This window comes from Rhamphochromis sp. 'chilingali', assembly GCF_963969265.1.
Source record: "Rhamphochromis sp. 'chilingali' genome assembly, chromosome: 11".
Taxonomy (NCBI): Eukaryota; Metazoa; Chordata; class Actinopteri; order Cichliformes; family Cichlidae; genus Rhamphochromis; species Rhamphochromis sp. 'chilingali'.
The window spans coordinates 24,206,538-24,223,158 of NC_137938.1; the positions used below are offsets into that span (position 1 = coordinate 24,206,538).

Here is a 16,621-nt window from a genome sequence, read left to right on the forward strand (position 1 = left end):
TAACTTCTGTGGGTCTTACTGGTGATATAGTTTCTCTTTCACTTTTTTTTTCCTTTTCAGGTCAGTGAGCAGCAAAGACATATGGGCACATCACATGAGAAGCACAGGTCTGAAATATAACATTTATTTTGTACTTTATTTATTCTCGTTACAGTAGCCAAAACATTAAACATAACCTACAACAAAAAATTACAAATCAAGCAGGAAAGCTCAATAAAATCAAATATGATCTGACCAAAAATACAAAATGAAGGACCCCAGTGAACACAAATCTTAGAAAAATAATATACAATTTAAAATTATATTTAGTATTTTATTGTCACACACACTCCTGAGACTCCCAAAAAAGAATTAACAACTTTTTTTCTGTGTATTAGTAACTCCAGTGCTTTTTATAGTCTACCTTACTTCTGTTGGTCTGCACTTTTATGAATCATGCTCACTGTGATTTGTAAATTTGTCTGGTTACTAGTAACTTTAACTAAACCCTCAAATGACATTTGTGGTGCTTAAAGTTAAAAAAAAAATCATAAAAGGCAAAATACTAAGGATAATGTAGCTCAGGATAATCCCCATATCTGATCCTAAAAGATACGTAGACAGGAAGGTCTCTGTTATCCCAGCAACATTGTGAAAGGCTTTGGGTTATCCTCACTAACCAGTGTTTCTATAAAGATGTCGTCCTGCTGAGTTTTTAATATCAAGTTTGGGTGCAAATACAAAACCTAAAAGGTATCTGCATGCATGGGACCCACTAGGTTAAAATGAGCAATGTCCTGTATTCTGTTGTAATAAAACCCTGTCTCTCTCTTCCTTTTTTTGATTCTCTCACATTTTACCCAGTCCAATTATTGCATTCTGTTTATGCTCTGTGCACACATTACAAGCTGCAGGAGTGAAAAAAAAAAACCCATTACAAGGAAAATAATTAGTGGGATTAAACATTTATATTCATAATTTTAATTAAGTGTAAGTAGCACAATGTGCATAATGTAGTCGAATAGTGTTACATTATTGGCTTATTATTATTAATGTGACATGAACCACTGCTCAAGACGAAACTCATTTTCACTGCTTTTTTTTTAGATTTACAAAGCAACAAGTCATAAGCATAAGCAATAACATATGTTGATCATTAAGAAGAACTTTGCCAGCCTACACGGCTCAATTAGAATACAAAACTACAATATTAGTGTGTAAAATTTTAATGACTGTAAGTTGAAATAAAATGCCTCAAAACTGAATAACTGCATTTCTACATTATTTAGATTAAAGATACCTAATAAGTAGTGGTACAGAGTTGGGTTGGAATGGTGATAATTTATTTCTAAAAGATCAGAGATCTTTTTTCCTTAATGTCTGTCATTAAACACTGTTTATACTGTGACTTTTTTTATTACCCTACCACTCTCTACAAGAACTTCTTTCCCATGCTGTCTCACTTCTTTTGTCATCTGTCTTTTTCTCTTGGTTAGGAGGTGAATTGTTGCCACACCCACCACCACCACAAAACTGAGGGCCAGTATCACAAGCCCCAGTCCCAGCAAATGAGAGGTTCCCCCTTTATAGAAGTTCAGCTGGTCCCACAGCCCCACAGCCAGGCAGCTGAAGCCGATGAGAGTTCCCCAAAATCCAAAAGCTAGCATGCAGGATCCACAAGACAGTTCAACGCCTCCAGTAACCACAGTGACGCCCGCCACTGACACAACTCCTCCTGGTAAGGTCACGGTTTCCGATTTAGACCCGTATCTCACAGTAGAGGTGACATCTGATAAAGTTGAAGGATCAAGGGTTTCCATTTTGGACGCCATGGTCTGTTTTTATTGCTTGGTAGATGGCCAAGAGGGCTTTTTACATGTAGCTTCTTCTCTCTTCTTTCTACGATATCACACATAGTCTTGATTAGAAAACCCCCCACTTTGCTTTCATGTCTGGTATCAGTTATGCAGCTTCAAGTTTAAAATAAATCATCCCAAGCTGTCGGTATAAACTTTGTATAATTATATACTGTGTCAAATTCCCATCAGTGTGTTTGAGCTTTCCTTGAAATAACTGAACCTGTTTAGGCAGGCAACCAGAAGAAAACGTCCAAAGCTTATAGGGTCTGTATTTTATAATGATAGCCATACATATTATACACATTTCATGAAAAAGCCTTAACTGATGACCGATGTGTATTTTGTGGCTGTAAAGTATAATATGCATCGATCAATTCACTGCAGGCTCAGTGAATTAAATGTAAACTAGCTCAGTACACACTTTTTTAAAGATTGGACATTGTTTTAATCTGATAATCGAAACAACCTTTCACACACGCGTTTGTCACGTCAGGTTTTCTACCAGTATTTGTAACTGTAACTCTTTACTTTTTTAATTGAGTGGACCTGAATATTAGGATATAAAAGCTTTTTATTCTAGAAAGCCAAATGAATTGTTAATATTTGTAATTTTAGACAGCCAAAAAAGTCAATTTTTTTCTCTTTTTTTACATTTTAAGTGTAACATTTCTTACCTCAGTCTTGATCCAGGAGCTTAGACGTCAGAGGAAACTTTATAAAAGTGAAGGTCCTTAAATAAAGTCTTAAAGTAAGTATCTTTTAAATATGAAACTCTCTATGATTAGACACTAAAGGCACTCCTGACTTCTCTCTGGACAGTGGGTGTAGAAATGGGCGCCAGCGGCAAAGTGCTTTTCTGAAATACATCACCTACTCGAGGCCTTGCAAAATTGTGGACGCAATCATCAAGACTTCCGTCACAGCATGTTTGTTCCCCTCTTTCCTTGTGTTTAGTAGGAAGCTGTCGTCTGTCATTACGCGTCATTATGAGCCATTACCAGATATTTATCTGGAAACAACTCCCTTCCTCCTTTCCTCTTGCTTTCAGTCTTAAGATTTGAGTTGCGTCCCACCAAGGCACTGTTTGGACTAAGATTGTTTTTTTTTTCTTTAAACGTTTTCCTGTTTGGCATTCCTATTTCTCGAATTATTTTCTCAGTGCTCTTACATCTCAAACTTTATACTCGTACTCAACTTTGAAATGTTATTGGGGAATTTCAATCCTGAGCCTGTCTATATTAAAACAGAACTATAGGTCAACACAAATTCAAGTTATAAACGATTAACTTCAAGACAACCTTGTTTCAGAGATCTGTTACCAAATGTAGATAGTAATTAATAAGGCTGATCCTTCATTGACACATTAAGTGTTGCAGATTTATAGAATACGTCAGTACTGACGTTTCACAGGTCAGTGCTGTAACACATGCGACACTTGATACAGCCCATTAATACCATATAATGCTGCCAAGTAGGTTGTCACTGACCTAATTGTGGATATTTATAGTCATGTTATTTTCTGATACAAATAAACCTTCGAGTTTTCATTGTTTATGTTACTGTATGTGCATGTGTTCCTGCCTGTGAAAGAAATACAGATTTAATGTTGCAAAGCAATGTTAAAACTTCTTTATTAAGTTCTGACAGAATCATAATTAATCTAAGATGCCAAACGCCCATGTTACCGATATTTTTACGCACTCTCTCCCCCAAGTGGAAAAACATCTCAAGAGTAGCTACAAATCCTTGCTCGTTCTGGCTCTAGCAATTAGCCCAAACGAGAGTAGAGATCACATGTCAGGGATTGTTCTGTAGAGAAGGGGTAATTCAGTTGACCGTCACCCTTATAGGATGAAGACGGGGGTAATTGGCTATTCTCTGGCTTGTGTAGGAGAGGGCGGGGCTTGACTAATCCAGTTAGCAAATTATAGTTTAAACATAAAAAATGAATTATTGATTATCATACAGGGAAATACATGTCCTAAATACGATAAGTGCATGCTGCTTTCATCTCTGGTGTTTATGTGTGTTTCTTATACGTGTGCATAACTCATGAAGTCTCCTTTACACATGCTATGTTGGTCTGAAACAACACCTAAGACAATCAAGATAATACTTTCGCTCTAATTAAAGTAGACACAAAGTAAACAGACTAATGACGTAAATGTGGCAGCCAAAGTGTCATGAAGTGAGTTTGTTATACTGATAATACCTGATAGCCTCCAATGAGAACATAGCTGTTGGCAATGAATATGGAAACGACAAGAAAAAGTCAATCGGAGCTGAGTTACAAGAGACTAGACAGAAAAGAGTTTCTATCAGAAAAAAATTCAAGTGAAGTCATCAGTGTGTGTTTTGTTAGTGTGCAGTTCAGTAAGCCTTTAAAACATGAAAGTACCTTATGGCGGAGAAAAGAGAATGTAAGTCATGTCCGCAACTATTAATGTTGAGATTAAAGAAATTCATACAGTCAAAAAAACATGTAAAAAAACAAAACAAAGTTTAGCTAGGTAATATAAACCTAAACTAGTGACTCAAAGGAAAGCAGTACTGTAGGACAGGAAGGAGGACGTGCACAGACGGGGTCGGCAGTGACAGGGATATTAAGGGCGCAGGTGGGATTGGACGTAGACGTGGGTTGCTGGGGGAGTTAAAATTGCCTGGACAGATGGTGGAGTGGCTTTCAGTGCTCAATCAAACCTATTGAAGGTCATAACTAAAACAGCAGACAGAATTTTCTGAAACCCACCTGAAGCTTTGTTCACAGTTTGCTAGAAAGCACCTACTCACTTTTTGGTGAGTTTACCGAAGTAACGTTTGGCTCCCAGAGTGAACTGTAACTTACAGTTGGATGCACTAAAGTTCTGTTTATCGGTTCATATTCAGCAATTTAGTACTAGTAAATTAGTGAGTACAAGACTAACAGGGACAAATTGATTGCCAGAGTTCATAAGTAATTTAGCAGGGGTATAAACGTACACTAGAGCTTTCTGGACTTTTCAAACAGACAATAGATAAAATTAGGATCTGGGGTTGCAATTTGGTCAAATGCTCATCCACCTTAAATCCCGCATTAACAGACTTAACCTAGTCAACTCGTGTAGGATGTGCTTTCCCCGCCCGCCTATATCTTTCACTGTCTTACTGTCGAGAGAGACACTCGGTTCCTCAGCCATCATCTGCTCACACAACACACTGGTAAGGTTTCTGCACATTTTGCACATTTTAACAAGCAAGTTGTTATTAATTTAAAGTTAAGTGAATTATATCACAATTCAAAATTATATTTCAGATTTCTGCTTGGTTTTTGACATCGAGAGAAGACATCAAGCCAGTAAGCAATAATAGTTTGGAAAAAGAAGAGTCATTTGACACCAGAGAAGAAAGCCTATCAAGTGGCATATCCCAGCCAAGCAGTTTAACACATTGCAAAGATATTAAAAAGAAACTACAATGGGAAATGCAACCAGTAGCGCGATATCAAAGGAGATCCTGGAGGACCTGAAGCTCACCACAAAATTTACTGAGCAAGAAATCTCCCAGTGGTACGAGAACTTTCAGAAGCAGTGTCCATCAGGACGCATCTCACCAGAGGAGTTTGAGGAAATCTATGCGCGCTTCTTCCCTGACAGTGATCCTAAGAGCTACGCAAGGCATGTGTTTCGCTCCTTTGACACCAACGATGACGGCACCTTAGACTTCAAGGAGTACATCATTGCACTACATATGACCTCCACTGGGAGGACAACCCGAAAACTGGAGTGGGCCTTCTCCCTGTTTGATGTAGACAAGAACGGATACATCACCAAGGCAGAAGTGAAAGAAATATGCCAGGTGAGCGTGGTTCAGTTTATAAAAGCGACATTGATGAATGGATGAGTGGCTTTAATGGTTCTAGTGTGACAGCAAGCAGTTAATGTTAACTCATATCCCGTCAGAAAGAGATTCATTTTAAACATTGATCTTTTTTTCTTATTCTGGTTTTTATTAATCCCCAAGCCCCCAAAAACCTAAAGTGTTATTTTTCTTTCACTATAACAACTTTGTAAATCAGAAGTTCAAGCTATTCTCTCAGCCGTGGTTTCAGTGAGGAGGGAACGGAGATGTCCGATTAAATTTATTGGATTAACTGACATAAGGCAACATAACGCAAAACCTTACATTAATGCCTGTTATTGAATCTAATGTTTTTGCTTTTTTTCTATGTTTAACTGGTTTAACTCTGTAACATTAGGTCAACTAGCATTATTAATGGATTATTTTGTTAGGTTATCTCCTTATTTTGTCCACGTTCTGCAAAATCCATTAAAGCTGTGTTGCTGTTAACTAAGAATTTACTATTCTTCTCATGGTATGTAGGTCTCAGTCTTAATTGGCAGCCCTATTAGCCAGTCTATTTGAGCCTAAAACTCCTGATAATCTTGGCGATTACAGGTTTAGCCTGCAGACAATATAGGGAGCCCTACTCCTGAGCAGAGCTACTCTTAAGTTCCACTCCTAAACAAGAGTATACTCATCATCTCGATTCTAATCCACGGCTGTTTTACTTGTGAGACTGCCACTGTGGACTGAAGACTGTACTATAATAAATGTTATGAAACTTATGGAGGTTTTACACTTTTCTATATTCTCTCTTCAGACAAATGATATGGAATTGTAAGCGGTTTAGACAGATGCGCCAAGAATCCAGCTGGCATTGTAATGGGATTGAATTCCTGGCCAACTGGCTTGAGTCCATAAGCACCATGTTTACAGCACACTGCATAAAATAGCTGCATTTTAAAGCCCCGATAGCAGTTCAAAAACTTACTATAAGATGAGATTCTTTCCGGTCTGTAAAACACTGAGGTAGAGGTCGACAAATACAAATTTACTGTGTGGTAAAAGGATACACCGCCTCCATTTTCCAGAAAGTATTCTTATGTAATGTATAAATAATATGTTAAATTAGAAAACATAAGTGAAAAAGGTGGAAATGCCTCAAAACCAGCCCGCAAGTACACTGTTCTGACATGTTAGACAAATCCTTAAAGACTGCAAGTGTGATTTATTTTAAGGAAACCAGCTGCTTAATTTTATTTTTATGACTTCACAACCTTGATGTCTGTCAGCGTAGATCACAGTCTGAAGTCTAAACTGTACTGACCATAACATCAGAGCAGGGGCGAGATTGAGGGATAGTCCAGGGAAAAGAGATGACATCTTGGTGTTTGGCCTGTGGCCTGAGTCTTGGCACTAATCCATGTTAATCTAGGTGTCTTAAATGTGGGAGATGAGTGCTCCCTCTCTAAGTGGGACACAAACTTAAAGGCCTGAACCTAAAGTGCACACTCAGGAGGTTTACACTCAGTTAGTCATTCAGTCCACTGTCTGAGAGATGACAGGAGAGTTGCCCTATGAAATGCTGTAGCTTGTTTGAATATTTATGTATTTGTAATAAAAGGATTTTGCAATTTGTATAAATAGTCTATGTTTAAAAACTATAAAAAAAAATACTGGCCTCCATATTTTCACTACAATACCAGTAACTCCAAATATGCACAAGACATTAATAAATTAACTGAAGAAGGCTGTTAGCATCCTCAGTTTTACTAGTGCTTACATATTCTTTGGTCAGTATCCATCTGCTTTATGTACTGTGCTGGTGATGAGAAAAATCATGCAGCATTACTTTCCATCTTATACCCAACCCCCTCTCAGGCCTTGTTTAAGCTGATCCCCAAAGAGGACCTCAGCAAACTACCAGATGATGAGAACACACCCGAGAAGAGAGCCAACAAGCTGTGGGGCTGCTTTGAAAAGAAAGACAATGGTAGGACGTGTAGTGGTAGTGCTTCTGCTCAGAGGGAGATAATATCAATGGAAGCCTCTGCTACCTTTCTTTAGCTGATGTTCCAGCATCCTGTGGGGGAGATTACATTTTACAATCAGCTGTTTGGCTTAACAGTAATACAAGTATTAATCCACCTGGGGGCAAGTCTCCACTTACAGGATCACTTGTGTCACGCAAGCTTTATTACAAATCATTGGCCCAAAAACATCTTAAGTTATACATCACATGCTACTGTGTACCAAGCACACGAGATAAGAACATGTTGTTTAGATAACAATAATCCATCCTCGTGTTATCTCACTTTCCTGGCTTGTTTTGTACTTATACGTTTCTCGTCTTAACTCCTTATTTTTTCCTCCCTTCACAGATCGACTGGCTGAAGGAGAGTTCATTACAGGAGTGATCGAAAATGAGAACGCAATGCGTCTGATCCATTACGAACCAATAAAACATTAAATCCCTTCTCATTCCTACGTTTCTCCTCTTGGACCCCTTTTCAGTTTTTATTAAACTATTTTTCTTTTTTTAAAAACCCACTTTTCCCTCTTCTTTCTCTCTCCGTATCAGATGTTTTCTCCGTCCTCTTCCTTAAATTCTCGGCCCCTCTGTAAATAAGCATTCCTACAGTTTCTGTACATTTGTGTGTTACACATACTTATACACATTAAGTATCATACTTAATTATTAGCTTGTTATGCTTTTCTTGTTTTTTAGAAATTTGAAATGTCCTCCAGTATTGTAATTTACTCACTTGTACAAAAAAATTAAAGATTTTATCATTCATCTGGGCTTTGGAAATCTATTTATCTTATCTCTCCTGGAAAACAATTAAATCTCCTTTGACCTAGAAACATACTGCATATTAAAATGCTGGTAGTTGATAAAATTTTCACTTTAGGTTTTACTTTTTCAGTTGTATTAATCCCTGACAGTAAATCCAGGATTACCTCAAATGTATAACCTACAAAAATTAAAGGTAAATTTAACTACTTGTTTTTGACTTTTGTAAAAAAACAAAACAAAAAAACCTCAGTACTTATACAATTTTATCTCAAACATAGTATATGACAGGAGCTAAATGCAATTTTTTAGAGCGTTGTTTTCCTGAAACTGGTGTCTCGGTGTTGCAGATATTAGTGTGTGCAGGCAATTCTTTCCAACTTTCATCCTGACCCCCCCACATGCTGCTCCCCTCTTGCTTCACTCTCCTCCCTCTATTCCTCCTCCCTTCCATCCAACTCGGGATTACTGGTTTACACATAATCTTCTGTTCAACATCAGAGAGCAGACTTTTCAAAATCTCTGTAATCTTTCCATCTCTATGGGTTTGTCTGTGTATCTCCAGAGAGGCTGTGCTTGTGGTAGCTTCTGCTATACATGAATTGCATTAAAAAAATTTGTCTCTCAAAAGTTTCTGACCAAAGAAGTTTAAAAAAGGAAACATGTTTATGAGCAGCATGTTTCTCTATAGAACGTGCTGTTCTTTCAGGAATACACGCATCGTCCTCTGAAACGAACTGATCGCTAAGATGATGCTTTTCAAGTTAATATATAAACAATAGAATAGAGGAAGCATTTCTTTCCATTTGCAAACAAAGTCATACATTTCTTTCCTACTATGAGGCACTGAGAAATACCCAGAAAAATGCAGGCTTGCATGTGAACGAGATACATACACAGATACATACGTTGTAGGCTTAGCGTTTTGATATGTGTGGATTTCTTTGGACCTTGAGCCCAATCAGTACATCCCATGTTCACAGAGAGTCAAAGTGGACGACGAGAAAGAAAGGATGTGTCTGCTTACATTGACCTTCTCCACCTTAGTTAAAGTGTCTTTCCTTTTCAGATTTTCAGCCCTTTCAGTTGATACGTGTTACTGATTCGCTAACAAGGTGAATCAACTCGGTCCATGGCTTCCCCCATCTCATCCATCTCTCTCTCACAGTCCTCACACCCCTCAGGGCCACAGCCTCCTACTAAAACCAAAGTTGGTACATCCCCATTTCCCACTCCGACTACGCTGCCATTTGGAGCCCACGCCACATCAATCATCCCATCTGGACATTGCAATAGGCCACTGACAGAGTAGAGCCCTCCCCCTGGGACCACCTCGTCATAGGATGGAGCGTGAGTGGTGGCTCTGGCTTCCTCTAAACGTAGTCTCTGTCTGCGGCGAAGCTCGATGATGGTCTTTGTGTATGAGTTGAGCGTGACGACAGCAGCTCCCATGCAGCAGCTGAAGGACACCCAGGCGAGACTAGGAGCAGGGAATTTAACATAGTTAGGAGATGAGAAATATCAAGCTTGTAGTGAAACATTAAGTCCCGACGAAAGCTTAAATCATATCTGGCACCTACGCAAATGACCAGCCGTAGTCCCAGGATTGAGGCCTCCAGTCCTTGGGGCCCACAATTACTGTCATCTGAAACACTGTGGTGAACATCATATGTGCCACCATCCCAAGAAGACCTACACAGGAGGTGAAACAGACAAACTTAATCCAACATAAACCGGAAATATCAGAGGAACATGCAATAAAATAGATATATCTGAATATGCACACGCGGGTTACAAAATAATGTAAAAGTGAGCATTAGACTGAGTCTGACCTGATAACACAGTGCAGATAGCTGCATAGGCATTGATTTTTAGTGAGTGCATCTCTTTATGGGAACACAAGACTTCCAGCCACATGAGTAAGAACCCCATTCCCAGCAGACCGATGTATGTAAACTCAGAAACAACTGACAGCCAGAGCACACCTGCAACATGTCAACAACAGTGTGAGCACACTGTCACAAGCTAACTTTTAATCAAATGGCAACATGGCAATATTAAGGCAGGAGACTGTTAAGCAGTTCACATCTCACCTTGAGTTTCTCCTGGAGTTAAGTCTATAAAGCTGCGACACTTCTCCCCTGCCAACAAAACGTCATGATTTAAGGATAAAGTTTTGTAGTTGAAAGTGAAAAACATCAGCTTTGATTAACAATCCAAGTTGAAACCAAACGGCAACCAAAAAAATGAACTGCCCAGGTGTGCCTCTTACCATCACTGTGTTTTTCACAGCTTTCCCAGAAGCCCGTGTGGAAGTATCTAAAAGCAAACTTGTCTTCGCCCGTCTCCCATATGTAGTGGACAGCGTTGGCCAGCTGCCTTTGTCTGATCTTAGCCAGCTCCTCTCTCCTGGCTGGAGATAGCGTGCGGTTGTATGGGTTCTGAGTGGGACTCTCTGAGAGGGTGACAGTGGAAAAAAGCAAATTTAAGGTTCGGTTCTGCACCTGCTCATTCTTAATGTGGTCAGAGTATAATCCAGCCTTCACTAGGGGTACGTTCTGTCTCCATGTAGTTTCTCACCATATGATGCAAACATTTAACAAATTCAGGAAATGTTGTTGGTGAGGCGTGAGTATTAACAGCGGATCCACTGACTGTCAAACACACAATGCAAGAAAAGGCAGTGAGAACATATAAATGACGAGGGAGTTAGACAGCAGAATAGCGGGTATCAAATTGAGGGGTAAGCATGTAAAAGTATGTGTCGTTAAAAAGAGAATGGTTAGGGGTAAACACAAAAGTCCTGCAAGTCTGCTAATTATACCAGTGCCTCAAAATCAGCAAGCCTCTGTGTACATGCAGTCTTGTCAGTGTTCACTATGATGTGCCAAACACGTCCTGAGGTTTAGAAGCATAAGGGAGAGTTAAATGGACGCACTGTACATAGTAAAAATGAAATATTTCTGTGTGAGTTCACAAAGCACGTGTAGTGTCAAAGATGATTGTTATATGCAATAAGAGCTGTCAACAACGAAACCTTTAGAAATAACCTCACACCCCACAGATTAATACTAAGCCATAACTGAGTACACTGTGGAACAAAGGTATTGGGGGGAAAGGAGATTAAAAGCAAGGACAATTGCTTTCTAACAGTTCAGTGTCAGAAAGCCTCATCCACTTTATTGTGTAAGCCGATCCAGCACCGCAAACAATCTCAGTGTGCCTGAGGAGCAGATTTGAATTCTCTAGATACTGTTTAACTTAGGATAGAAGCATAGCCTCAAAAAGCACCTAGGCATGAAGGTTCAATCTTAAACTTTAAAAACGTGGTTTCACATAACAGTGTTACCTAAGACTCCACCTGTTGAGCTTTTTTCCTTTCAGCAGAGCTTTCTTTTCAGCAAACTTCCCCCAGATGGAGTTTACTTCAGATGAAGCAGATGGAGTTTGCTTCAAGCAGAGCTGCCTCCATCTGCTTTACATGAAGCGTTCCTGAACACTGAGAACCAGAGAGAAGCTCCAGAAAAAATTAAAATTATTTTGACAAATCTGTCTAATCAAATCAAATCTTATCTATTGTCTATAAATGATAGAAATCCCTAATTAAATCCTATTTTATTGTATTGCGTTGGCGATTATACAACCTACTGCAATAAAACGCAATGAAAGACAGCATGTTTGCTTTTGAAGGTGTATCATAAGGCTGTGGCTATGATTGGCTGTACCTTTCTACTTACAGTTAAGACTTTCAAATCATCCCAGGCTCTTCAAGTGGCTAAATGCCAAGATAATATCACAACTGTTTACACAAGAATGAATCCAAGAATTTTTGCTGTTACAAGCAAATTGTGACATGTCTGTGAACGTGATGCAGCAGACTCTGGATTAGTCACCAGTGTATTTTCCCAACTTCTGTGCAGCACAGAAGTCGACTCCGATTTGATTGTTTGCTTTTTCTTTTAGTCCAAGTCAAAACCTGATGTTCTTAAATACTCCTGAACACTACTATGAAGCATAAGCATTTCCACATGGTTCCACATTTCATGGAATGTCTAAAGGTCAAAGGACGATGCACTTTGACACTGAATTTCTGCTGACGCCCTAAAGATTTAGTGATGCTATTTCAAAACTATACTATAAAATATGATGACTCACAGATCATAAAAGCATAAGTCTTAATAAACAGGTACACGATAAAAGGTTAAAGGTTACCAAAAAGCAATGCGATGAAAAAAATATTTGTCCCGTACTGATTTCTTTTTTCTTTTCTTTTTTTTTTTTTGCATTTTGGTCACACTTACATGTTTCATCGAACAAATAATAACATTAGACTAAGATAACCTGAGCAAATAAAAATGGATACAGTTTTTAATTGATGATTTAATTTATTAAAGGGAAAAAGTTATCCAAACCTACCTGCGGAAAAAGTAATTGTGCCCTAAATCAAATAACTAGTTGTGTAACCCTTGGCAACGAAAACTGCAATCATCATTTGCCACGATTGAATTTTGAACTTTGACTAGGCCACTTCAAAACTTTTATTTTGTTTTGGGGTTTTTGGAGCCATTACTGATATGTTTTATTGTCCTGCTGCATAAGCAAAAATTCAAACTGATGGCCGGACATTCTCCTTTAGGACTTTCTAATAAAGAGCAGAATTTATTGTCCCATCAGTTACACCAAACCGTCCAGGTCCTGAAGCAGCAAAGCAATCCCAGACCATCACACTACCACCACCACGTCTGACTGTTGGTGTGATGTTCTATTTATGAAATGCTGTGTTAGTTTTACTCCACATGTAACAGGATTCAAACCTTCAAAAAAGTCCCAGCATTGTCTCATTAGTTCACATCATATTATCCCTAAGGTCTCGGGGCTCATCTAAAGTTTTTCTTTGCCGAATGAGAGATGAGCCCTTGTGTTTTTTTGGTCAGCAGGAGGTTTTCTCCGTGGAACTTGGAACTAACACTGACCTTAACTGAGAGACGTGAGGCCTGCAGTTCTTTAGATGTCGTTCTAGGTTCTTTTGTGACCTCTACAATGAGTCGCTGATGTGCTCTTGGAGTAATTTTAGTAAGCTGGCCACTCCTGGGAAGCTTCACCACTGTTCCAAGTGTTCTCCATTTGTGGATAATGATCTCACTGTAGTTCACTGGCACTCCAAAGCCTTAGAAATTGCTTTGTAACCCTTTCTAGACTGATAGATGTCAATGTGTTGGCTTTTGAGATCTTTTAGCCTTCTTCACTTTATTGACAGGAGCTATTTAAATGATCTCTTGATTCAGGTTTTGATAGCTTTTAACAAGTGAAATTAGCATCTGAAAACGGCATTGTGTTTACTCTGGTTATCTTTGTATAATATATTAAAGTTTGTCTGATCTGAGATATTTAAGTTTAACAAATATCCAAACAACTAAGAAATCGGGAAGGGAGTAAACTCCTTTTGACGATGACACTGTAAGTGTATGTACAATACATTAACAGTAAATAAATACAGAACTCCTTTGGATATGTTGAGTTTCCTACCTGTGGTGTAAGGCTCACTGTTGTTTTGACCACAGTTCTTCATTTTGACAGGCGACAGGCAGAGGGGCTTGACCACCTTGTGAGTGCCCTCACACCAGTAGGAGGTGCAGAGAGCCAGGATAGAGAGGGCCAGAGCCAAAGAGGTCAAGGTGAGGGAGAGCAGGGAGCGAGAGCGACGGGACATGCGTTCCAGCATGGCCACGCGGGAGAAGATGGAGGTACGGGTGGGGTCAGATATAGAGAGAGGAAGGTCAAAGTAAGACAAACAGGGGACAGAACGGGACAAGGCACACGCGAATAGCAGGACAGAAGGTATGAAAACAGCCACAGATGGAGCTGAGAGGGTGGGACAGATGCTTTGTGGGGGTTTTAAGAGGTTATGGGCGGCCAGGTTTAAAAAGAAAACAAATAAAAACGTGATGTAACAGTAAAGAAAGAAGATAAGAAAACAGATGGGGAACGATATTGTAAAGTCAGTGGGATTAATAGAAAGGAAGATAAAGAAAGAGAGAGAGCAGGGAGCACAACAAGATGCTCTGATTTTGATACACGTGGGAAAGAGGGACAGAAGGAACAAAAAAATGAACAAGAGGAGATTTAGGTGGATGATTTGGGCACAGTGGGAGAGAACCGAGGGATTCCAGGATATTACTCTTTGTTGCCCTGACTTCTTCAGTATGAGGAGCGATTGATTCCTGCGGGAACAGATACAGACATGCGTCCTCTGAAATCAACACTCGAAGCCCTTTTTTCCTGTATTAGATCAATTCAACTGTATCAAAAAAGCATCTACAAATACTAGAATTTATTAATAAAACTTGTATGTCTAAAGAGGACATCAAAATAGATTCCTGAACTTATTATTTTGCAAAAAAAGTTAAATGAAATTGAGAGCAAGTGAGCATAAAAAAGAAAACAGAGGGTAAAAGGAAATTGCCCATATAATGAAATCTAGCTTTACACTGTCAATCACTGCCTGAAGTCACATAAGTCCTCCAGCTGTTTAAAGGGGGGTTGTGAAAGGCTGAGTAATGTGTACTTTCCTGTGACCCCGGCTAACATCTCTGTGCTTCCTGATTAACGCACTCAAGCCCGAGCCTGCCGCTCATTATAAACTGTGGGCCTTAAGTGGAAGGCACGATGCAGGGGAGCAAAACACTAGATTACTTTTTTGATGAAATTATAGATAAGCCAGAGATCTAAATGAAATTTTACACGTAATCCCTGGAAATCTGCTTTAATCTGTTTTTGTTAGGTGTGTTTTAGTGTGAAGTACACTTTGACCATGTCTGCTGCCAATCTTTCTCTCATGCAATGTCCCCCTGTCAGCTCACAGCCCCTGAAACATAACACAGATTAAATCAGGTGAATGTAGCACATCACTCATCCCTTAGCATGGTTTCTGTCATCTGTACTGCTGGAAATAAAACTCCATCAGTATGATAATACGCTTAATGACCATTGGAGTGTTACTGAGGCAGTTAAAGCCAATGCTCAGCAGAGATAAGGCTTTCCTAAATACTTGCATTGCGTTTATTCTCAGATGTACATTATGTCCTTTCAGAACTGCACATCTTTTAAGCACTGTTTGTTTAGATTACCGCTCAGTGCGTCACACCATCACAGAGATGCCAGTTTAATTCATTCAGCACTGAAACAATTACCCCACAAAGCACCTTGATAATCTGTGTGAAAGTCTACCTCTGCATATTACTGATGGTTTAACAGCAGCCAGTGACCAAGTATTGATATTTATAAGATTATGTTTGAAATGGTTACTCTTAGCATGAACCTTACCATGTCGACTGTTGCTAAGACAATAAATATTTTCAGCCTTTACACGTCAGTAACTAGCTGATGCATCATTTTCCAGCTTGCTCAATTTTTGCAGACGTCCATCCAAAATAGCTCGTTCAGTTTTCGTTCACAAATGACAGATTTAATTGAACACTCAGTGTAATAACGACGTTTTTTTGCTATGTGTAAATATTAAAGAAATTATGTTTTTGCGATTGCTGATGAAGAATCCACAAATGACTTCAGAACAAATTATTTTTAAATAAGTAAAATACCTACCAGACTTTGTTCTCGCCCTCTGTAGTCTTTCATGTCCATCATAAAACATATTTCACTGCCTTGCAGTGAACTTACATTGTGGTTTTTCTCTGCCTTCTTGATAAGCCCTTAATCAAAAAGCTCGTTCATAACTTTAGTTCAGCTGCTCCATCTTGAATACCCTCTCTGTTGCTACTCTCTTCATCTTTTCTCTGTGCATCAGCTTTCCTCCTCCAGTGTGAGCATCAGTGGCCCTTACCTCTCCGGCTGCAAGCCCCGTGTAATCCTCCTCCGATGGAGATGCGAACCAATGGAGTGACTGCATGTCTGTCTCCAAGCCACTCTACTCCCTTTACTGTCTTTCTTGGTAATTTATGACACAAACCCACCCTGAATCATGTAATCCCTCTAAGTCCATCTGTTACTATAGTGCCCCCTCTCTTCCCGTGTCTGTCCCTTTTCAGCGGTGGCCTTCACTAACCCTCCCTAAACTTTAAGCAGCAGTTTAAGTTCCACTGCATTACAGCTCTATTTTATTATTTTTATTAACATTATAGTACCTTATGTACATTTCCCCAGATTAGCAACA

At 39.2% G+C, this 16,621-nt stretch overlaps 2 protein-coding genes across 3 annotated transcripts; one reads left to right on the plus strand and one right to left on the minus strand.

The window, feature by feature from the left end:
* The first annotated feature begins 4,997 nt into the window (after nucleotides 1-4,997).
* On the plus strand, nucleotides 4,998-8,174 carry LOC308405072 (visinin-like). Its single transcript, XM_080895485.1, has 4 exons — nucleotides 4,998-5,036; nucleotides 5,131-5,672; nucleotides 7,539-7,650; nucleotides 8,039-8,174. The coding sequence occupies exons 2-4, from the start codon at nucleotides 5,292-5,294 to the stop codon at nucleotides 8,125-8,127; spliced, it is 582 nt and encodes a 193-aa protein (XP_080751611.1). The 5' UTR covers nucleotides 4,998-5,036; nucleotides 5,131-5,291; the 3' UTR covers nucleotides 8,128-8,174.
* Nucleotides 8,175-9,553: 1,379 nt separating this feature from the next.
* On the minus strand, nucleotides 9,554-16,562 carry LOC308405070 (germ cell-specific gene 1-like protein). 2 transcript variants are annotated; one of them, XM_080895482.1, is made up of 7 exons: nucleotides 16,054-16,562; nucleotides 13,978-14,672; nucleotides 10,724-10,906; nucleotides 10,545-10,592; nucleotides 10,284-10,436; nucleotides 10,032-10,143; nucleotides 9,554-9,931 (listed from the first exon to the last, which is right to left on the minus strand). In XM_080895482.1, exons 2-7 carry the CDS (start codon nucleotides 14,171-14,173, stop codon nucleotides 9,559-9,561), a joined length of 1,065 nt encoding a protein of 354 aa, XP_080751608.1. In that variant the 5' UTR covers nucleotides 14,174-14,672; nucleotides 16,054-16,562; the 3' UTR covers nucleotides 9,554-9,558. The 2 variants fall into 2 exon arrangements, with proteins under 2 accessions (XP_080751608.1, XP_080751609.1); XM_080895483.1 differs by lacking the exon at nucleotides 16,054-16,562 and adding an exon at nucleotides 11,032-11,105 and having other exon boundaries at nucleotides 13,978-14,024.
* Nucleotides 16,563-16,621: the final 59 nt, after the last annotated feature.

Bases quoted from the DNA above. Each gene is read 5' to 3' on its own strand.
- LOC308405070 (XM_080895482.1), bottom strand. From the start codon at position 14,173: ATGCTGGAACGCATGTCCCGTCGCTCTCGCTCCCTGCTCTCCCTCACC. The intron at 10,907-13,977 runs GTAGGAAACTCA...TCACCCTCTCAG, and splicing joins CAGTGAGCCTTACACCACAG to AGAGTCCCACTCAGAACCCA. The intron at 9,932-10,031 runs GTAGGTGCCAGA...CCCTGCTCCTAG, and splicing joins GACTACGGCTGGTCATTTGC to TCTCGCCTGGGTGTCCTTCA.
- LOC308405072 (XM_080895485.1), top strand. From the start codon at position 5,292: ATGGGAAATGCAACCAGTAGCGCGATATCAAAGGAGATCCTGGAGGAC. The intron at 5,673-7,538 runs GTGAGCGTGGTT...ACCCCCTCTCAG, and splicing joins AAGTGAAAGAAATATGCCAG to GCCTTGTTTAAGCTGATCCC. The intron at 7,651-8,038 runs GTAGGACGTGTA...CTCCCTTCACAG, and splicing joins CTTTGAAAAGAAAGACAATG to ATCGACTGGCTGAAGGAGAG.